A 24,036-nucleotide genomic window follows, 5' to 3' on the forward strand; every position below is an offset into this window, starting at 1 on the left:
GTTCCTGAGCCAGATAAACACTTCTCTGGTTAGTTAAATGTTTGACAGACTTTTAAGGTCATAGCCCTGGCAGTTGATGCTCTTGCATGTGTCTTGAACCAGGGAATTTCGTCTACAAGTTTCATGGATCCAGAAGGTGTCAAACGGCCAAGGAGTCCACATTAATAAGATCAGGAGAAGAACAATAATAGCCCTAAAGCGTGCCTCTATTCTGAAGCTGACCCCCATGGCTTTGAAGAATTGAAACTCTTTGACATTGGTCATGATTATAGTGGGCAAAGCTGCAAAACGTAAGCCAATGTTTTCCTAATAGTATGTTGGGTGTATTTTGGAGATGTGACCAGAGTAGAGTAATTATTGCATCATTACCTCCGCGCTGCAGTCATCTTCTCCTCTTCATTCCCTTGATCAATAACACCGAGCCATTTGTCATAGAGATCAGACAAAAATATACATCCTGGGATATTTCTTAGGAAATCCTTGTGGAGATAAAAATAAATATGTATATATATTACAGAAAATATGTATTGGAAATATTACAGAGAAAATATGTAGTTAAAAAATTCAGTTCAGCCCCCACTTCCTTCACAGAGACCCAAACTGGGACCCACACGGAGCTTGGCTCTGACTCTCCATTGACTTGCACACGCAGCATCAGGTGCTTGGGTATTCTCCCCCTAAATCTTAGAGGCATTAAAGCAGAGCTTAGGCTGTGGTAGAAATGAAGATCAAGCTCCCTTCTATCATCTGGAACTTATTTTCTTTGTGTGCTTTTTTTGCAAAGTACCACAAACTGACAGAGTCTGGCTATAGACCATCCTAAATCCTATTAGCTTCTTGGACAGAAATACGCTTACCCATGTTGCTTGTTTTAGACACAGTGCTAGCTCTTAACTCTAGCAAGAAAAGGCCTGAAACAATCGAAACAGAAACAGGTGGGCTCTTGCACACATATTAGGAAAGAACTAGGTGTTCTCACTCGGGGTATGTGTGCTCCCTGGAAGAAAGCTACTCGCACAATTGCTTCACTCTTCCTTTTCTTAACTGTCTAAAAGTCAAGAGTCTAATAGTAGACTCACTGAGGTCCTGAGGATAGATTCATTTCTAGATTAGGTCCATTCCCAGTTTTTTGACATGATATTATCAAGGCCAAAGTTGCAGAGTCTGTTTCTCCACCAAGATCCATCAACTTCAGGAAGAGAAAACTTTAGAAATGTCTAAGCACTATGCCCACGTGTGCATACCCTCTTCCTAGTCGGTGCTTATAACACCGAATCAGGAAGGAACCTCCTAACTCTTTTTTTTTTTTTAATGATTTTTTTTTTAAAGATTTTATTTATTTATTTATTTAAAAGAGAGAGAGAGAGAAACAGCATGAGAGGGGATAGGGTCAGAGGGAGAATCAGGCTCCCTGCTGAGCCGGGAGCCCAATGTGGGACTCGATCCCAGGACTCCGGGATCATGACCTGAGCCGAAGGCAGTCGCTTAACCAACTGAGCCACCCAGACACCCGGAACCTCCTAACTCTTGCTAGAAAATCGATTCCATGTGCTCACCTTACAGAGGGCAACACTCATCTTGCTACGTAATGTATCAGCATTCTTCTCCTGTCTCCTGATGCCTATATGTATATTACTACTGGATATCACTATGACCGCAGTGTAGGAGTGGTTACCTAAGTCATTTCTGGACTTTGCTATTGATCACATCTTCGAACATTAACTGGGGACAAGGGAAGACCAAATGTGACTGAGATTCTAAGACTGTAGTCATTACTACGTTAACATAGGGTTGTTCAGAGCTGTTCATAAGTGCCAAGGTGGATGGATTAAATTCTTTCCCTGTTCTATTTCTTTTGGAAACTTTGCCTTCACTAGGAGGGTGGTGAGAATGTTTGCATGGGTAAACAGTGTGTATGTGTCAGTGCGTATTTTGAAATTTATTATCATGACTAGTAGTCATTTCAGTATTAGTATTTTGCATGGCGACTTCAGGAGTGAAGGCAGGGTAGGCGGTGTGTGGTGAAAACAGAAAGAATTTCTAACATATGGGGCTTTTAACTCCTAAAGTAGCTTCCTTATATTTTGATTTTGTCAAGCGTTTTTCAGCTTGTCAGGTTCTTAATCTATTATGCCCATTATGGTTCTTGAGCAGTCATGATGAAAGACACCAATCATAGCTTCAGTTACTCGTGTGTGGATAATGCTAGAACCTTCCCTACCTTTAAGATGGATGCGACCACATGAACAGATTCGCTGTACAGGTCCACTTTGACCCCAGAATTTACTTTCTCCTTTAGGACCCTGGTTGATTTTATATTGGGTGATTTGCTGAAGATGCATTCTGTGAGTGACCCTTTTTGATTAATAAAGGAAAGCATATCCTGTAGGAAGAAAAGAAAATTATATCGCATCTCATACCCCAAACGCAGAGCTCAAGCTTGCCTCCGTTTTGAAAGAGGAGGGGAATGCAATGGTACACTGTTTTTGAGCTGAAAGGACTAAAGTCAATTTAGATTGTTTTTTTTTTCAGTGTCTCTCTATATACTTTCTACCCATATATCCATTTTACAGTCATACACTGAAACATTTTAAACACTTCCTTTAAGCAGATTTTCCTTTCCATTGAGTTTCCACTCTTAAAGCAAAATTCTCTGCTTCAAGGCCTTTGCACAATCACCGTCTGTTTCCTACTTTACCATTCTTTTCTCATTATTGCCTTACATAGATGCTCTCCCCCAAGTATGGAAGTCTATTTAGGAAATACACATTTCCCATTTGTTTATTTCTCTTTAAGTGAGTGTATACTCCATTCCTACTTGTTCTATTTCTTTCCCTCTTTTAAAGTCAGGCTCAGAAACTCTCTTCTCTTTCTCTGATTACCCTCCCTTCTCATGAGTCTTTCATTGTCTTTTGCTGTATCTTTATGTCCTCTCCCTGCTGTGTAGAATCTTAATAAGGGCTGGACTCAGGGAATAAAATGGATCTGAAGTCTATTATGCTACTTATCTATTGTGTGAGCTGGGGCACATACATACTGTACTGAGGCTTTTCCGATTCGTTTAAGAAGTGTGGAGGATGATAATCCTAGCTACCCTCTAAATTTGCTGTGATGCAAGGACCTGGGGTAGTAGCTAGCAGGTAACATGCTAGCTAAGATGATTCATTTCTTCATAGCTAGCAGAACGTTCCCTACATCCCGTACAGTGCTTGCAGAGACACCGAATACTCAGTGAATGTCCACACTGACAATTCACTAGAGCAGTTTGAGATAACACAGACCAAACTCTGTGGCTTTAATTTGACATATTCTGTTAGGATTAATAGTTTCCTATTTGCCAGAGGATGAGTCTATGCTCGTGTCAGATGTTTACAGTTGTTAGACTGAGTAGACTCTGCTGAAGGAGACTTGAGACTCATGTGAGTTCAGGAAGGCAATGAGGGGAGAGTGTGAAGATGAGGTGGACTCTCAGAGACTCACATACACAGAGTCCATTTTGACTGATCTGAACAAGCCTCCGCATGTCTTTGTGGAAACAAGACCCAAGTGGAATGGAGAATGTCTTTTCCTGTTGTATTTGCCTCATGACTCTGCAGGACCTAAATCAGATTCTATTCTTTGAAATAACAGTAACAGAGCTTCTCAGCCAAAGCCAGGGGCTGTCTAATGACTTCTCCATTTGGGAATAGATTTGGATGAGGACACGTGGCCTCTCAGAGTGTCCCCTCCTCAGAAGGGCTATAGAAGACCAAAAGGAGATGACCTACCAGGATTGGGAAGGGCAAGTTGTCTTTATTACACACATCCATGAGGGAAACTCCAAAGAGCTGTCCTGGCTTTGAAGAAGGTGGGGTTGTGCACTGGCTGTCCTGGCTAGTGCTGGAGCCCAGACAACAGGCCCAGTCTCTGAAAAAACCGCTTTTAACTGTCTTCTGCCTGTAATCTAAGGAAGAAGTGAGATTAGTAGTAGTAGTTGTTGTTTTATTCGCTTAACCTTCTTTTCTTTTTTTTTCTAAAGATTTTATTTATTTTTTGATAGAGAGCCAGTGAGAGATGGAACACAAGCAGGGGGAACGGGAGAGGGAAAAGTAGGCTTCCCACCCAGCATGGAGCCTAATGCAGGGCTCAATCCCAGGACACAGGGATCATGACCTGAGCCCAAGGGAGACGCTTAACAACTGAGCCACCCAGCCATCCCGCTTAACCTTATTTTCACCATTCCCATTCTAAGGTACATTCACTGCAATGGCTAGAAGAGGGAAACTGAGGCATTTTTTGTGTAGAATTTTCCATGTTTTGAAATTGGCCAATAGCATTCTTATGGTGTTAACAGTTGTTCCCCAGATCCTGCAAACTGATGGTTAAACCTAGAGACTTGATCAGACTTAGTGTCAATGCTTTCAATCCCATCTACTGCCCGTTGTGCTTTATCATGAGGCACTTAACTTGTTGTTTGTTTCCTATTGGTAAGTATGATTAGTGGATTCATCCAGTGTCAGATCTGATTTTAAAAGCTCAAAAGATCTGGTATTCAAATCAAGCTGAGTTTGTTAATCATCTGCTTTCACAGTGAGTCTCCTTCCAGTCTTAAGTTTCCTCTTTGGCTTTCTGAGTGCTCAACTTTTTTTTTTTTTTTTAATTTTATTTATTTATTTGGCAGAGAGAGACAACGAGAGAGGGAACACAAGCAGGGGGGGATTGGGAGAGGGAGAAGCAGACTCCCACTGAGCAGGGAGCCCGATGCAGGGCTAGATCCCAGGACCCTGGGATCATGACCTGAGCTGAAGGCAGACGCTTAACGACTGAGCCACCCAGGTGCCCCTGAGTGCTCATCTTTCTATGATCAAAAGGATCTGCCTTTCATGACATGATCCGCCTGACCCCACTTCTCAGGCGGCCTCTGGTGTCTCTGCTCTGGGCCATCCCCAAGGATGACTCCCTGCATTCAGGGTTCTTGGGAAATAGTCATTACATGCTGGCTATGTGGTAAGATTCCAGGTGACTGTGTTTTCTTGTGATACCCCACCAAGCTACCCAGAGATGACTTTTTTTTTTGTAAATTATGTTTGATATTTACGGAAAAGAGTCTAATCCACAATGAATTGCACCCAATTCCTCACACATACTCAAACATACATGTATATACACCATACCAGTACAAGGCTTGAAAGAAAACATACAAAAAGAAAAACAATGAGAGATTATGAATGCCTGATTTATCCCCAATTTCCAGAGATGATTTTGAATTACCCAACATTCCCTATCAAAGGAATGCAGAAGAAGAGCTTTACAAAGAAAAGGTGATCTGCAGTGAAAAGCTGAGTTGAAAGTTTCTACTGCTCAGCTATGAATGTTTTCCTTATAAGATACCTTAACATTTGCTTATAAAATCTGCTTAAATAACTGAATTCTTTAAAAGTCCACAGAGGAGCCAAGCTGTAGAAGGATAAACAAATGAGCAACATTTCACCAAACACCCATAAACACCTGTCCACTGGGCTTTTCTGGGATGTAGTGAGTGCCTCACCGTATCCACTCACGTGGGTGGCAACACTCATGGCACTTGACCAGAGAGACCAGGATCTAAGAACCAGAAGCATCCTGGTTCTGCCACCTAGTTAGATTACTCAAAAATTCTTAAGCTTTGGTTTGCTTAACTTTAACATAAATGCTGCTGCCTACAACTCGTTGAACTAAATGTAATGTACTACTCAGCACAAGGCATGGCTCGTGGCAGCCTTGATAAAAGTAATTTCCTTGCTCAGAAGGCCTCAGGCAGTCTAGACATCAGTCTCTTCCCCCTCCAAAGCAGACATCACTCCCATTCTCTATTTGATTTTGCAACCTCTAGAAGGTAGGCAATCATGAAGGATGGCTACCACTTTACTTAACTAAGGCTCTTTCTTCCTGTTCTGAAATTGATACCGCTACCATTTTAAAAGGAGAGAAGAAAGAAAGCAAACACATTCTTAAATCCAGGAGGAGATTCCTGTACATCAAAATGTATGCATTTGCTGAAGATACGTGTTAATATGTAAGTTGAGTTGTTGTATGCAACCTGGGTTCCCTACTCTTCCCCTAGTTTTATTATTTCTAAAACTACCCAAATATATTCCATTCTTCAGCTTTAATAAGAAGAATGCTCTTAAGAAGAATGTTGTATCCCTTGGTACAAAGCTATATATCTAGCTACTCTATGAGTATACAGAAAATAAGTACACATTGAGTCCTATACTTTCTCCAAGGTATTTTCAGGCTTAGCTGGATGTTTCATAATGTACATTATTTGCTGTTAGAGGTCATGTTGCCTCTATTACTAATAAAAATATATGCTATAGCCATGAAAAATATAGGAATGATTAAACAAGCTAACTTTATGGAAACCTATTCTTTCTTAAACAGTCCTGGCAAGATTTGGGTTAATGTTTCCTAATGCTTGAATTAGGGTATGAATATTAAAAAATAAAATTTTTGAAACTTTGTGCTTATAGAATAACAATCATAACAATAAAATACTTTCTATTTTGGCCCAATACTTCTCAGATGAATAACACATTTTCATCAGAGAAAAAAATATCAATGGGAGAATACTGGAATGGTAGGGAAAAAAATAGCAAGAAGGAAGATGAAAAAGCCCTGACCATAAACATTCAGTCTCGCTCCAGCCTTGACCTGTGTCTGAAGCAGACATGGAAAGTGGGGGCAGAATTGAGACTTGAATTCTAACTGTAAGCCCAAGGCCACTTCAGCCTAAGCCCAGAATAAATCCAATTCAGTTCCATAACTCTTTACTCCACTGGAGTTCTTCCATTCCAGGTGCGTCTAAGCCATGCAGTCATTTGATTCCATCCTGTGATGGCCTGAGATACTAGATAAAACCCTGGAATAGGGAAGACCTGTTTCCAGGCCACAAACAGCTTGTGCTCTAAGAAGACACACAGATGTGTACTCACGTAATTATATGTAGAAAGTGTTCTGGGGATACAGAGAAAGGAGCTAACAGTCTACCTAGGAGAATTAAAACAAGCACACAACCTTCCTCGAAGTGAGTTGGGTCCTAAGACCTTTGGGTTTCTCTAAGCTCGATTCTGTGCAGTTTTGGGGTTCTTGCCTCTACTGTTCCTCCCCACCCCCCACAGAGAGAGTGAGCTCTGTGTCCTCAATTTGTGGGCAAGAGTGGAGACATGAGCCAAGAGAAGACACCTGAAGAAAGGGAAGGGGCTCACCTCTCCCTTGCTCATTCTGCGCCGGGTGCCTGGGCTTCAGGATGAACCGGCCTTGCATCTCTGCGAACCCCTGCTCCAGAAGGAGGGACTCCTGGAGGGTGGAAGGAGAGATGGAGTCCTCTGGTGTCTGCGGCAGCAGTGTGGTAGATGGAAGATGGCTCATTTTAATTCCATAGGGATGTTTATGTCCTATATGGAAAAAATATAGATTCAGGCTGATGGTGATGGCTCTGATCAAATCCCCCTTCCCATGAGTGTATGCATCACACTGGTATATGCTGCTATTCTCCTGGGGCTTCTGGCACTCACTCTGTGCCTCCTGAGTGAGCATCATATTCGCTCTTGTTGGAGACACCCTGCAGAAAGCAGGTGCCCAAGGAAAAGATTTTAAAAAGAGAAAAAAAATGTAAAGCATGTTACTTTACTTGGAATACAAAGATTCATCAGTGCATTGCACAATGCTGACTTTTGCTGTGTTTCCATCTGAGAATATTTAAGGCCTTCTAGTTTCTGCCTTGACACTAACGAGATCTGCACATCTTAGGCAAATTACTTGACCCCTCTGAGCCTTACATTCATCCTTTGAAATGCTTGCCCTCACACAAACTTATAAGGATCAGAGTAAATATATTAATATGCATTGGTGGGTAATATTTTTTAAATAATTGAACATATATATTAAGAATTGCTATTCTCTCTCACATAATGTCAGTTGAGCAGATTTTTTTTTCATTTCCTTTTGTCAATTTCTAGAGGCAGAGCTACTCAAGGGCAGTGGGATGGGTTGCCTTTATGCTTTATACTTCCCTCCCACTGCTGCCCTTCCTCCAAGGGGAGTCCTGCCAGGTGATGATCAGAGGGAAGGCTGAACAGTGTTGGGAACCCAGAAGCAAAGTGCAAAACGATGTTTACAGAGTGGAAAACTGCACCCAGAGTCAGTGAGAGTTGCCTGCCAAGTGATTTGTTTTGTTCTTGTATGCTTTAAATTGTTTCCTCTCTATAGAATTCTCAAAGACCCTGTGCTATAGGATATGGATCTCATTTTTTAAGAACAGAATGGAAGTTCTCTTTCTGTCATTTCTGATTTATTATTGAATGTAACTTGGGGAGCTTTTGCTGTTCCTTCTCATCTGTCATAGATGCAGTGTCAGTGATGTGTTCACAAGAATCACAGTGACTTCCCTCTTTTAAGGAAAAAGAAGCTTCTACGACAGCAATACAACCAAATCACAAAGATAACCAGGAGATAATCCGCAATTGAGAATTGAGAGCATTGGTAAAAAATGCATTTTGAATGCTGCCAATGGATCATCATGAATGACAGGCTCTCCGGATTCCTTAGAGCTGCCTTGGTGTGTGAAGCTGCTCAAAGTCTAAAAAGTTATCATCTATATTGTTTTACCTAAATTAATGCACTTTATTAAAATAAATATATTTAAGTATTTGACTTTTTTCCTTTTTGTGGTTGGCCGACTTTTACAGAGATGTCAATATTAATATGAAACATGAAATGGTGGGGGGGATTTTTTTCCTCAGCTATGCCCTTGGTGACTCTCTGTATTCTAAGACTGGGAATATACATTTCGTAGAAAGAAATTGGTTATTTAGATTTCCAGATCACTTGAAAATATTCTTTAGATAACTTGAAAAAGAGTAATAGCCTCACGGGATTATTTTCTTTTTAAGATTTTATTTATTTATTTGTCAGAGAGAGAGAGAGAGCACAAGCAGGGGGAGCAGCAGGCCAAGGGAGAAGCAGCTCCCCACTGAGCAAGGAGCCCAGGACCCTGGGATCATGACCTGAGCCAAAGGCAGACACTTAACTGAGCCACCCAGGCATCCCGCCTCACAGGATTATTAAAAAGATTTTGAAAAACGCATGTAAGAAGGAATGCTCTAAGATTTCTAGCAGAAATCATTGTCACCATTACCATACATTACTATACTTCAAGGTCTGCTACAGATCCTCTCTTTTTTCTCTTGTTTTTTAATCCTTCTATTTTTGGTAAGCACTGAACAATTTTGCTAATCCAAAGATTTTTTTTTAGAGGACTTGTGCTAATAACTATTTTAGGAGAGGTGTAATCTGTTTATCAATAACCTTAAGAACAGTGATGGAAAAAGCCTGAGAAACAACAAAGTGCAGGTAGTTTAGTCAGTGAAGACTTGAGGAGTTTAAATGTGATTATCTCATTCTCTTTATGATGCTGAGAAAACTTCTGGGCACAGAGCAGGTGTTAAATACATACCTATACCTGGATTCAGAGACATGATTGGATTTTAGCGGATTCTCACAAAATAGAGGCTATTTAGTTGTTAGGAACTGGAATTCAAGACTGGAATATGAAAAATAAATGTATGGGAAAAAGAAATTCCAATTCTATGCTTTCATACCTAAGTGAGTAAATAAGTAAGTAAACAATAAACAAAAAAATTTTTAAGACAGCTCCGTTTGTCAGGTAAAATGAAGTAGAAACGAAAAATTTACATTTCTCTCCCTAACTAGACCTTAAGCTGATGAATGAAGAGATGTCCTCAGTGCCTGGGAACAAGTAAGCACCTGGTAATTCTTTAATAAACGTGAGAGTGAATATTGCATGTGATTTTCACTTTTAAGGGTATTTAAGCTGAAGACAGAACAACCATTACTTTGAGATGTAGAGTTACAATTTTGAACCTAATCAATCCCATCTTAGATTTTCCCTGACACTTACCAGTGAGTGGGTGTGGGGACGCTTCCTTGCCAGCACTCACCCACAGCTGGTAGTCTTTCTCAGAGCCCTTGGAAACAAAAAGAACTATGCATCATAACAAATCTTTCACAGTACTTGAAGAACACATTTCCTTTGCATTTCTCTGTTTCCAGAAAGAAAGAATTGGGGCCAGTATAAATGCCATTTGGTCCATGGAGGTAGCTACAGTACTTGTTAACTTGTTCCCTCATAGCCTCCAGTGGACCGTCCCAGGTTCTTGTCATTTTTGATAAAGGCCAGGAAACCACAGTACAATCAGCCCCTCACGGTGTGGGTGGCCCATGGCCTAAGAAATCACAGTTGTGCCCCTTCGCTTAGGAGGAAACTTCTAATCTCAGAGTCCTGCCTTCCGCTGTCTCTAGATTCCTTGGATAATGCTGGCTTTTGCCGCCAAATGTCCCTGCCCTGACATGCATATTGTCCAGAGAGCCATATACCCTGCTATGACTATTCCTGAGCAAAGTAACTTGAAAGGCATCAATAGTTCCGCAGCCCTGGGCAAAAGGAGACAAACGCCCAAGAGGCCTTGAGGAGATAGTGGACTGAAGTCAGCCACTGGCTTTGGTGCAGGCAAGCCCCACTTCAGGGAGAGAAAGAACAAGGACTGTAACCTAGACAACATATCAGATGCAGAAAACAATTACTCCCAGCAGAATTACCGCCCAGTAAACCTGGAAGTCCTACTTGAAACAAACACATCTAAATTATAAAGACCGCTGAACTATTTTAGAGAGTCTTCCAGGAGACTAAAGCAAAAAATGTTTGACATGGAGTTGTTGGTGATAGGTACTATGCTTGACCTGGACTCCTGATTAAAAATCATGGTCTTGCCCTTATGAAGAAAGGTCATAGGTATGGACACAGACACACACACAGACACACGCAGACACACAGACACACACACATAGCTAAATCTGCTCAAAATTGTATTGCAAATAACTCGTGAGAGCTAGTAAGGTAGGGTAGGGTTTGGAAATGCTATGCTGGAATCCCTTAAATCAGGCATACATAAAGCCAAATAACCCCAATTCTTCATTAAAACAGAAATTCTTTGTGTGGTGAGATTGATCACTTTATGCAAAGGAAAATCACAAACATGAAATAAAATGAGCTTCATCATTAATCAATCTCCTCAACTTCATCCCTAAAACCACTCACTCTCTTTCTAAGACTTAATTCCTATTTAGGGTATATATATCATACAGGTTAGAAATCAATGTAGATATGTGCTTTACTCAGTACATATAAATTCAATTTTATTTCAGATATATTATTAAATTTTGTTTGTACAGAAATCATTGATTTCTTATGCTAAATTCCAGTTGCCCTGAATTTTTAAGGGGCTTTATTATACCATTGGGTCAGACAGAATTTAAGTAAGAACCTTGTAATTATGTCATGTCATAATAGCAAGACATTTTTGCATTTATAGAGGATTTTATATAAGAAGCTGTGCTTTACAAGTGCTCCCTTCAGTTCTGTCCATCTGACTATCACTCTCCCTCTCTTTTCCCTTAGAAAACCTCATCCTCAAATATGTCCATGTCTTTCATCAAAAAAAAAAAAAAAAAAAATCCAGCAACTCACACCAGCACCATCAAAACATAAAGGAACAGGCCGTTAAAACCAAAACAAGATGAAAGTGATATGTACGCAACTGCCCCCAGATCATGGTCTTATTCAGAACTTGTCCTCTTTACCAGTTCATAAGGGGTGTGAGCCGCCTCATCCCAAGGAACTGCATCAAGAGGAGGTAGCTTCTAGCCATGTGGTCTTTATGTCAAAATGTACAACAAAACATATAATTTAGGATTCATCTAACTGGGATTGAGTCCTTGGGTGATGACCAGGGTAAACAGGGATGGGGAGGAATCAGGAATGAAGACACAGACAGAAGAGTCCAATAGAGGAGGAAATATTTAGAAACTTAGAAATATTTTATTGTCTGTGTATAAAATATATACAATAAACTGCATGTTGTTATTAGCACTCTAAAATTATAGCCCAATTTTATGCTATGATTTTGAATTCGCAGAAAATTTAAAATGGGAAGACAAGAAGAGCACCCATGTATAGGCTAATAATATAGCTTTGCTGCCTTCAATTTCTAAATCTGGGGGACAAAATATGACTATGATATGTATAATAATCAGCTGTCTTATAACGGGAGGTACACAACACACACACACACACACACACACAAATCTCAAAAGTCAAAGATGGTTTTTAAATTAAAAATAGTTTGCAAGGGAACTTACAGTTATTCCTAGCATTGGTAGTGACATGTTGATAATGTCATTCACTGTGTCTGAATTTGTTACTGTTACAGTTACAGACTGTAAAAAAGAAATGAGAAAAATTGCTATAAATTTTTAAAAATTTAAAGCAGGTGACCAAATAATTATTGTCAAATTATTATCCATACTCTAAAGGCAAAGCTTGTTTTCAGTTAATGACAAAGTAAAGCATATGTAGAGCACACACCCTTGATTACAATATTTTCATTTCTTTACATAACATGAGGCTAGTAGGAAACATTTCAGTGAAACATATATTTCCCTTCAAGGATTTGTGGCTTACAAAATATAGCAGCTTAAGCAAGAAAGAGAAAAACAGAATTCCACGAGGGGACATGAATTGACCCTCAGCTCCATAAGGCTATTCCCAAAATAGAGAGGGGAGATAGTTTAAAAAGGAGGAGCTAGATACTTTTCTCTCTTCGCAATTACATACTCAGTTTCAGCAAAATCAGAATAAGAACCGTCTGTGACAGACATTTTTTTAAAAAAAAAACAAACTACTATTTAGTCAATACTTTCTTTGTGTCATCATGGTTACTAAGATTTCCATTGTTGAAATCTGTTGAGACAAATAAAACCAATGAGTCTAGGAAATGAGACTGAAAATTTTAGAAGTTTATATTCCATTCGCAACTCTGACAGTGAGTAGTTACTTATAATATCTCTCTATCACACCTTATATTGAGAAACTGCTCCATACAACAAGGAAAACAGTTATTGAAAATTATCTGAAAGGGATGGATAGGAATCTGAGATGATATCGATAAAAGTACCCGAATTCCAAAAGACATTTTAAAAGAGGACAATATGTAACCAACCACGCATACACTTTTTATAACATTATTAGGCAATGAGGCCTGTGTTCTTTGAGAAACAGTGCATGAAGAAGACAAGCAACAGAAGTGGACACTCACAGTCCTTAAAAATATTAAAAACAAAGTTAAAAGAAACTTGTTCTTTCATTGTATTTTTCTTCTTATGAATTGAAATGCAATTGCTTGATATGACAGATGGCCCAAAAGTTGCTTGATAATCGAACTTTTATAAACAAAAGTGTTCATTGATTTCAAACTACTTGAGCTTTAAGGATTATAAAAAAAAGTGTTCAGAACCTAGCAGTAGGACTCAGAGCACCCAAACTCAAGGATATCCTATGTTAAATTGTCTAGGAGGGGCTTCCTATGTTAAATTGTCTAGAGGATTCAAGACTGGGTCTTAGCTTGAAATTTAGTTAGAAGTAATGGCTCTGCTATTTTTTTTAAGATGTCTGAAAGCCTTTCAGTACAACTTAAAAAGTTTCCCACAAAATTTTTTTTTTTTTTAAGATTTTTGTTTATTTATTTGTCAGAGAGAGAGCACAAGCAGGGGGAGCCACAGGCAGAGAAGGCAGAGGGAGAAGCAGGCTCCCCTCTGAGCAGGGAGCCTGATGCAAGACTCCATCCCAGGACCCTGGGATCATAACCTGAGTCGAAGGCAGATGCATAACTGACTGAGCCACCCAGGCATCCCTCCCATGAAATCTTTTTAAAGAAAAAAAAATCTCTTTTGAAATACTAATAATCACTTTTTAATTTATCTGGTCTGCAAGATAATGGTTTTCATGGTATAAGGAACATACTATGTTCAAAATAGTAATTCCAGAGATGTATGTATATTTTCCTGCATGTTGTAGGTTCTCCAAAACAGATAAATTCCAGTAGATAGAGCTCTCTGTAAACAAATGACTTCAGAAAAATAAGCTGCTTTTTGAAATAATTTAAAAGAAAAAGAAATGTTACTTTTTTTTATATGAGTCAAAGTGTTACTTAATATATGAAGAACAAGGAATATGTGATCAATTCTCAAGAGCTGAAGCCAACCCTGAGATGATCTAGATGTTCAGACTGTTAGCCAAAAACGGCTATTACAATAATGCTCAATGATACAAATGAAAATATGCTCACAATAAACGAAAGAGGCATCTTAGCATAGAAACTAAAAATATTTAAAAACAGAAATTTTTTATCTGAAAAATATCTTAAAGAAAAATTTTACTGACTAGGCTACATTGCATAATGGAGATGACAAAAAGAAGTCAGTGATTTGAAAATAGATAATAGAAATTATCCTGTCTGAAGAAGAAAAGGGGAAAAAAAGATTGAAAAAATTAAGAGTCTGAGGGATCTATGAACAATATGAAAGGGTCTAATATACATATAACTGGACTCTCAGGAGGAGAGGAGAGAGAAAATGGGGAAGAAAATATTTGAGGTAATCATGATCAAAATTTCCCAAATTTGGTGAAATTAAATTTATAAATTCAAGAAGTTCAGAATATGCCAAATAGGACAGATTCAAAGAAAACCATGCTTTGATACTTCATAGCCACACTGCTAAAAACCAAAAATAAAGAGAAACTCTTGAAAGCAGCTAGAGAAAAATGACAAATCACCTACAGGGGATTAATGTTTGATTGATCACAGACTACTCATCAGAAAGCACAAAGACAAAAAGACAGTGGAACATCTTTAAAGAGCTGAAAGGAAAAAGTTTGCGAACAAAATTCTACATCCCTCAAAATATCCTTCAAGAGTGAGTGTGAAATAAAGCCATATTCAGATAAGAGAAATTAAGAAAATCTGTTTGCACCAGGTCTGCACAAGAAATGCTAAGGATCATCTCTCTAGGATGAAATGAAAACAGTGTTAGAGGGAAACTTGGATGTTCAGGAACAAGTGAAGAACATTAGAAATGCTTATTTTGTGTAAATTATACATAAATAAAGTTGATTTTTAAAGATTTCAAGGTAATTTTCCATGGAAAATTCTGAGTGTAACCCACTGCCACAGCTGAAATCAAAGCAGGCAGAGACAAGAGTGTGCTCTGCTGCTAGAGAACCCTCTGGCCTTATCTCCTTCATGCAATGCATCTACCTGGTGCTTAGAAACCAATCAAAATATTTGCATGGCTTTTGCTTTGGCCAGGAATAACTACCCCTTTTTCCACCTTCAAATACTATTTTGTGTGACCTAGAGCTACTGTAAAGTATAACAGGAAAAAAAAAATGTCACTTAAAGATACCCAAAGTATCTTGTTCATCATTGCAAATGTCTTGGCTACTGCACTACAATTTCAGAAATCAAATTTTATACCAAGAATGGGCAACTGGTTTGATTTTTTTTCCCCCAACAGCCAAAAGAAAATGAGATAGAAATATGCTGATCCCTTAAAAGTGTCATCCCTCTGAGCTCAATTCAACCCTGATATTCCTTGGATCAAAAGACCTTTCAAAACCCCTCTGCAGTTGATATAACTACTAAGTGAAATACCTGACCCTTGAGTAGATCCTGTACTGGAAAGGAGACATTATTGAGGTCAACTGACAAAATGGGAACATGGAAGGCAGAGTAAAGTATTACACCGATGTTAAATTTACTAAAGGTGATAACTGTGTGATGGTGATATAAGAGGATATCTTTATTCTTGGGAAATACCTAGGTTTAAGGATAAAGGGCCATGGCATTTGTATGACCCTCAAAAATAAGTATAACATACACATAATAGGGACAGAGAAAGAAAATAAATGATAAAGCAAGTGGAGTAAAATGTTACTAATAGCTGAATCTAGGTAAAGGGTGCATGGGGTGTTTTTTGTTTTATTTTTATACCTACAACTTTTCTGTGAGTTTACAGTTATACCAAATAAAGCGTCAATGGGGGGAGGGTGGAGAACTGTGGAAACAATCCAAACCATTCTGTACATAAGTAGTAACCATTGGGAAAAAATGTTTACTTCTAGTAGGAAATACCTGCATGTGAAAATCACCTTATTACAAGCCAGTGTTGTTGCTATTAGAAAGAGCCAGGGAAATATTATGGATATTTAACATGCAATATTCTTTCCATGCTTAAGTACTGTGGCATGGATTCCTCTCGCTTCATATTACCTAGGATTCACTCTTTATGTATACAAAGACACGTGTAGACAGGAAAATACATTTTCCCACATGGTACTTTTCCAAATACTCTCTCTCTTCTTATCTCTTGCTCTCTCCTTCCTACCTCCCCATCTCTCCCTCCCTCCCTCTCTCTATCTCCATCTCCATCTCCATCTCCATCTCTTTCATTCTATCTGAATCAGGAACATGGAATTTAATTTTTGGTCTTAAAAACACTTACACAGGCACAGTTCTTGATGTCCTCAGTGAAGATTCTGAGAGGAATGCTCTTGGGCTGGTCCTTCTCTTTGGCCAGATTGATGTACCTAATCAAATTCAATAATAACCCCAAATAGAGTAGGATGAATTAGCTATTAGCTTACTTTCAAATTGATCTATGTGGCTAAAATTTTCAACATACTCTGTTATTTTTAAATGCATGTAAATAAACTCAGCAACATCAAATTATGGGTTGGAAGAAAACATGCAAAACTATTTCAGGAAAATAAGACATGACTCAGAAAACAACAGGTTGCTCTTGTCATGTAAGATGTGAGTAGCGGATCCAGTCATCAAAGCTTTCCTGCCTAGACTGGAGGGCCCAGCACCTTCAAGGGTAGGAATGAGAAGGTGCTTTGAGCATCACTCAGGAGAGTAAATTGCACTTAAGAAAATTTAATATGTATCTTTTGAGAATAATGTTAGCTCCAATCATTAGGTCTGAGAGAAGGGGAAGATGAGAGTGATAACCAGAATTTCATCAAAAACAAGCAATATGTGCATGTAAATAAGAGCAGATTATTTGCAGTAGCAGCCAGGGTACATCTAAATAAGAAATTATTTGAGGATAGTCTAACAATTTCTACTAAGTAGGGGAAGCATAGTGTGTGGGGGCACTGCTTTGAAGAGATTTATTCTTTTCTCATGGGTTAAAGATGTATAATATGTATAGTGACAAGATACCTTTGAAGGAAAGAATGCCATTTTTCCTTTTGTTCCGAAGAACTGCAATTTAAAAAAAATGGGAAGAAAAAATTAAGATACATACAATACTTATACTAGCAAAATAAGATCACCATTCCAGAAAAAAATAGCAGCAGCCAGTTGTTAAGGATGTGGATGCATGTGTTAATATCATACTGTCCTCATAGTTGCGCTTTGGAGGGACCCCACTCTTTTATGAGCGTATTAAAGCAATGGGAAGTAGATCCTAAAGCGGGAGAAAAGTTGGTTTTGAATCTGAACACTTAATTGTAACTATGTGATGCAAGCTATGTGATCATGGGCACTTTGCTTAACTGCGCTGATCTTCAGTTTCCAGAACTGGAAAAGGGTTAATTATACCCCGAGTGTTCCTGCAGCTGCAAGTGCTATTCAGATATAAAGAACATTATTATTCAAATTAAATCATACTTAAGGAATTTGGCATTTGGATGGAACTATCTTGGCCCAGAAACAAGAATAGCTTTTTAGGAAGAAACACCTGTAATATTTTTATTTCTTTATACACATAGCAGATTGGAATGTGTTAAATTAGTTTCTAGAAAACATTCTTCGTTACTGTGATCCTCTGAGCAAGATCGATCCAGCTAGTGCTAAACTACTAAAGGTTAGTCTTTTCTCAACTAAAGTTTTCACAGCATTTAATACCCAAAGTTGCGAATGTTTTAAGCCTCATGCATACATGGCCTTACCACTTACTAGCGTTTTTTTACCGTGGTAAACTACACAAAATAAAATTGACCATTAGTGACCTTTAGTACATTCACAGTTTTGTGCAACTACCGTGACTGTTTAGTTCTGGAACATTTTTTCACCCAAAAGCAAACCTGTGTCCACGAAGCAGTCACTCTTCCTTCCTTCCTGTTTCTAGCTCCTGTACCATATTTTGTGTATTTGTTGATAAACACTTGGGTTGTTTCTACTTTTGTTTGTTTGTTTGTTTGTTTTTTGGCTATTGTCGACAATGCTGCTATGAACGTTTGTGTATCAATTTTTGTGTGGACCTATGTTTCTCTTGGGTATCTATCTGGGGGTGGCATTGCTGGGTCGTATAGTAATTCTGTTTGACTTACTGAGGAACCATCAAACTGTCCACAGTGGCTGCCACATTTTATACTCCTCCCAGCAACACTGCTCCCCAACCCCTCCATCGCTGTTTCAGGATTTGTCCCATCTGGAAAATGGAACGCCCACTTAGCGTCCCAGCCTGCCTATGCGCATGGACACAGCTTCTAGTTAGCCATGCTGATCTGCAGAACAGTAATAATCACAAATAGCAAAAGCACTAGGTGCCAGGAATTGTTATAAATGCCTTCTATATGTTTACACAGCTTTTTAACTAATATAACATGTATAAGCCTGGCTTCCACATTTTCCTCCTTGTTAGGGAAAAAAAGTCTCTTGGAAACTCCCCTGTCAAAGACTTTATACATTCCCAATTGAAACTGTTTCCTTCCATTTGCAACATGGAGAAGACAGGAAGCAAGAGGAACTGAGAATCTTTACAGAAATACGTCGTGGAAAAGAAGACATGCGGAGAGCATATAAATACATATTTCTTCCCAATAAGCTTTGAAAATTTCTCCTTAAGTCAACGCTGCATTATAGGGCTTAATAAATTAACAACTTGTAAACATTTTCGTTGTCTTCCCTTTGTGATGACGTGTGACATTTTGGTGGAGTGGGGTGAGGAGAAGAAAGAAGGGTGTTAAGTGCATGTGATGAACACTCATTGTGCAACACAAGAATGAGACTTGGGGTGTGGTTGTTTCAAACAGCAGATGTAAGTGTTGCACCACCCCTGTAAACTCAGGAGTGTCTGCTCAGGATGTCCGGGGTAGAGAGTCACATTCCCCATCCTCGTGTCAGCCTAAGAATGTGTCTTGCACAACTAACCTCTACTCAATGCAATCATACTTTTGTTTTAGGTGGTCACCTCTCTAGAGACACCAACTAAGATAATCAGTACACAGCAATTCAGGCAACCTCATATTCAATGACATGATTAATTTATTTGTATAATTCCATACTATTTTTAAAGGAATGACCTTGGGAGTATAAGAGCAATTTTTCAAATTTAATTGGACTCTTTAATAGTACTTGCTCAAGAAAAATATGCCAGTGATTTAGAAACACACATACCCCCTGGGAATTAGGGGGCAGGATATTGGAGAGGGGTTCTAGAACCTCACTCTCTTGATTCTCCTTCCATATGCCTAAAACACCCAATTCCTCAAGTGGCTCCTAGAGCCCATGGGAAAAACCACTGATCAAAACCAAAAGAAATTACTCCAATAGTTCCCACTCTATGTTATCTACTTGCTCCCATTTGTACATACCTTTTGGGGGAAAGTACAAGGCAAATGAGTGTCATTATGGGAAGTCAAAAAGGGAGTCACTGGCTTGACATATAATCAGATTAAAATGTTTTTCTTTTTATCCCATGTAAATACAAGACCAAACGGTCGGTCTTACCCGAAGGTGGCCACAAAGGTCACCGTGGGCCAGCCCAGGATAAAGGACCTCCCAGCACAGATGTTGGCATCCTCCACTCTGTCCATACAGTTGGCAGTCCACATGGTGTTCAGTGGTATTTTCTTTTTTATCTTAAGTTTTTTCTTATACCTAGAAAGATACCCAAACAAGACCTCTGTTAGTTTGTTTCATAAATGTTATGGGAACAGCTGTGCTCATCAGAGACCAGTTCTCACTGCTCCAGGGCACAGCATGCCTCCCTTGTCTCTATTACCCTCTGTGCCCAGCACAGCAAATGGTGACATGACCTTTACAAAGTGTGTGTTGAGCGAAGTCTGGCCCTAGGAAGGCCCTGAAAACACTTCCTCAAATGGCAGCAAGTGGCCATTTTTCTGAATGTTGAGTGTTGAGTAAAGACTATATATTCCAGAGCTTTTTAAGAAAACCAATTCATTTATTATTGTTAGAATTTGTTTCTTATTATATATAGTTTTATGGTTATTATTATAGTTAATTATTCATTTATGACTTGCTTACTTCAAAAAGTATTTGAGGGGCTGAACAAAGCTACCTGATACACGATTTATAAAAATAGTCATACAATTTTTTGCTTAAGAGACACAAACCAGGGGGCGTGCCTGAGTGGCTCAGTCGGTTAAGCATCCAACTCTTGGTTTCGGCTCAGGTGGTGATCTCAGGGTCTTGAGATCGAGTCCCCATGTAAGGCTCCCCTCTCAGTGGGGAGTCTGCTTCCCCTCTCCCTTTGCCCCTCCCCCCGCTCACGCTCATTCTCTCTAAAATAAATAAATACATAAATAAATCTTCAAAAAAAAGAGAGAGAGAGAGAGACAAACCAAGAACAAAAAATAAACTTGGATCAGAAAGATTTTTTTTGGGGGGGGGGGATCAGAAAGATTTAAAAGTTATTTTCAACCTTAATTTAAAAAAAAATACTTTCTAGCCTTTAAAGCATAGGTTATTTTCAATTTCCCTTCTTAAAATTTTATCCATATCATTTTCCCTTAGATTCTGGCTAAAACTGAAAAACTGTTAGCCTACAGATTGAGCCCAATTTAAAAATCATCAATCCATCCATCAATCAATCCCAGATCAGCGGTCAGGAGGTCTTATATGTGAGTGATGGATACTTCCCATTTCTCTGAGGAGTCAGAAGGTGATCAACTTTGTCAGTGGTGAAATTGCTTTTTGACAATTTCTGCCTAATCTTCTTTGATCTCTAACATGAAAACCACCATATTGATTGATTTGGTTAATTCACAACTTTAACTCTCAGGTGGGCTTGGGATTTAAATAGTTATAAGCCCTCTGAGGGATGCTTAGGGAACTTGGACACACCACTCTGGAACTCCTTACTATTCAGAAACACATGTGGAAACACTAAACTAAAATGAGATCAAAGACACCTCATGTGCAAAAATCCCTGTGACTCCAGTGATTCATGGAACAATTAAAGCTAAGACTCTCCAATGGGTTTTATGAAATAAAAATAATTTTGCTGGACGCACACTTGAAGGATAATCTAGATTCAAAGTTTATGACACAATGAATAAAGTCATCGGATAAAATCATTATCAGATATCAGATGTCTGATTATCAGATAAAATCATTTTTCTAGATAGTAACTCCAAAGGCATTGTCAGGGTAGAAATAGATGGCTAATGGGAAAGATAGACATATATCTGTTGGTTTTTAAGATTTTTTTTTTTTTTTTCTAATGTAGGTATCTGTGTGTATACAGACACCCAAGGTACTGTGTGGGGACTTCCAAATACATTGACCTGGAAAAAGGCATTTCAGTAATTCTCTCCTTAGTTCAAGAAAGCACCAAGATTATCTACTCCAAACCAAGGAGTTATCCCAAAGCCCAGAGCATGGTTTCGACTGTCCTATCACATTTGGAGCACTTATCATATGCCAAGCACTGTTCTAAATATTTTATAAATACAAATATAAAAAATGTAATCCTCAAACAACTACACTAGGTGGTCTTTATTAGCTCCATTTTACAAATAAGGAAACTCACAGAAAGGTCAACTAAATTGCCAAAGGCAAGAGAGTTTGAACCCAGACAGCCTAACTCATGAGCCCATGTTTGTAACCACTTGGCCTCTGTGGGTGCTGACCTATCGTTCCATGAACTACCCTTCTCATGTTTCCTACCCTCACTCAGCCTCACTTCGGTCCCCAGAGCCATCAGGCTTTCTCATTGGATTATCTGGGGAGTGAGAGGATAAATCTCAAGACATTATATTAACAAAGCTGGTTACTAGCTTGGAAATATTTAAAGTTTATTACAACAAAGCTTCATACTTCAGTGGATTCTTCTAGGGTCTTACTGCATTTCTTCACTCTCAATCACTGACCCAACTGGATTATCTCAGTAGAAATTAGAAAGTATTAATCTAATGTAAACTGACTTGAGGAGAAGAAAGAGGAGGAGAAAGAACTGTGGTTTTTATTTCTAAAAATAGTCCTTTATTATATTTGTATTAACATGATGGATATCACTCTTGCTTTCTGCTACCTCAACCTTTATACCAGAAGGGAAGCCCCAGTGCACTGTGGAAATTTACAGGATTCTAGGGGGATTTCCCCTGTTCTAAGATAGGGGTATCCTTTTACAGATGTTGGGAGTGGGGGTCCTGTTATATTCTGTAAGTAATTCTTTGTAATTTCACGGATAATGAGTTAATAGTCATCTTCATCTTTTGACCTAATTTAAATTCATTTTTTGTTTCATTTTATATTCTTTAATAACTACATATGAGGGATGTGATGTCTAAAGAACTAAGTTCAGTCCCTTCCTTTTTGTAAATTCTTCATGGGCCTCTACTAGTATTAATATCTTAATATTTATCAAGCAGATACTGTTCTTAAAAATAAAGTAATAATTTTCTTTGAAAAATAACTTATTTAGTATTCTAATGAATATCAAAAGTAATAAGGAAGGTTCCATCTGACCTCAATTCTTGAGAAATTTCTGAAGGCGTATGAAAAGAATCCCCAAACAATTTTCACTATTATTAACATCTTGTACGACTAGAGAAATATAATTTCTTTGTGAAGAAACAAACATTTAAATTCCTTTTATTATTACACACAAACTAAAATTCACTAATTTTGACAGAATACAGAGGTAGCAATTAGTCAACTACTTACCCAATTTGTGTTAATTTCTATAGCGTCAACCTAAAGATGAGAGTTTCCAGCTGAAGCCTGCAGGTGAGCTGAGGTAAAACAGAACCTGGGTCACCCCAACCCCTTCTTATGGCTAATTGGAAAACGTAGGCCCTAAATTCAGATGATTAATTTGAACAGATTGATTCAGGGCATAACACAATCCTCCAAGAACAAGGATGACAGGGATGAAACAAGGTTGTTAATGCAGGAGCTATTTCTTTTTAGTTGTTTCCTTCTAGAAAAAAAAAATGTAAACTTGTCCAATATTCACAGTGATCATAAATATACCCAAATGTTTACTATGGGAATGTTCTCATGGTCGTTTTCTAAAAACTGTGGCAAAAACTTGTACGCGGCCACAGCATGAAGTGCTGCTCGTGACTGCTAGGGACAGAATTGTGTCCCCTCCCCCACTGCTCCCCACAGTCTTACCGTGAAGCCCTCTCTGCCAATATGACCATGTTTGAAGAGAGAGCTTTTAAGCGGTAACTAAGTGTAAATGGGGCCATCAGGGTAAGGGCTTAATCCAGTAGGATTGGTGCCCTTGTAAGAAGAGGGAGAGAGAGCTCTGTGTGTGTGTGTGTACATGCAGGCGCTGAGGAAACCCCACAGGGCATAGGCGAGAGGGCAGCCATCTGCACGCAGAAAGACAGCTCTCGCGGGAACCTGACCCTGATGGTGTCCCGAACTTGGACTTCCAAAAATCTGTGTTCTCTCTCTGTCAAGGGCCTTGGTTTTAGAAGCCAAATTCAAGTGCCTGAGATCACTTACATTTTCTAATATTCCAAATGGATGTAAAAAGTATATAAGATAATCTTTCAGGAGCTGAGTCTCTTAAAGAGAACATTATTAAATACATTGATGTAGATTTTGTCACATCATAAAAACCCTTGCGTAGACACAAAGACCTATCTCAAAAGCAATATGTGAAGAGGAAAAATGTTGCACTTCTTTTGTAATAGTGAACCAATCAAAATAAAAAATTCAGCTCTTAAAAGGATGCAGTTCTCTCATGGGGAAAGAACACTGCCTTTATATAAAATCTTTTCAGCAGAACACCGTAGGTTCTGTAAAACCCGCTGAGAGGTAAGCAGTATCCAGGACAATAAATGGCTCTAGTAAGAAAAGAAAGGTCTTCTCCTCTCCCTAAGTGCTATAATAA

General features: G+C 38.7%; 1 protein-coding gene across 1 annotated transcript in view; it reads right to left on the reverse strand.

Annotated features, from left to right (window-relative positions):
- Positions 1 to 350: 350 nt before the first annotated feature.
- LOC135363125 (rho GTPase-activating protein 20-like) overlaps positions 351 to 24,036 on the reverse strand; it is a 44,093-nt gene continuing 20,407 nt past the window's right edge. Inside the window, exons 3-11 of the mRNA XM_064583814.1 lie at positions 19,674 to 19,823; positions 17,160 to 17,201; positions 16,438 to 16,522; positions 12,238 to 12,315; positions 9,941 to 10,007; positions 7,227 to 7,415; positions 3,768 to 3,943; positions 2,222 to 2,383; positions 351 to 479 (exon numbers count right to left, since the gene is read on the reverse strand). Of these exons, the coding sequence (XP_064439884.1) occupies positions 366 to 479; positions 2,222 to 2,383; positions 3,768 to 3,943; positions 7,227 to 7,415; positions 9,941 to 10,007; positions 12,238 to 12,315; positions 16,438 to 16,522; positions 17,160 to 17,201; positions 19,674 to 19,823 (1,063 nt within the window). The 3' untranslated portion in view covers positions 351 to 365. The remainder of the gene's footprint in view (positions 480 to 2,221; positions 2,384 to 3,767; positions 3,944 to 7,226; positions 7,416 to 9,940; positions 10,008 to 12,237; positions 12,316 to 16,437; positions 16,523 to 17,159; positions 17,202 to 19,673; positions 19,824 to 24,036) is intronic.

The sequence above is a fragment of the Mirounga angustirostris genome, unplaced genomic scaffold (assembly GCF_029215605.1).
Source record: "Mirounga angustirostris isolate CCGP_5_RB_7025 unplaced genomic scaffold, mMirAng1.0.hap1 SCAF_22, whole genome shotgun sequence".
Classification (NCBI taxonomy): Eukaryota; Metazoa; Chordata; class Mammalia; order Carnivora; family Phocidae; genus Mirounga; species Mirounga angustirostris.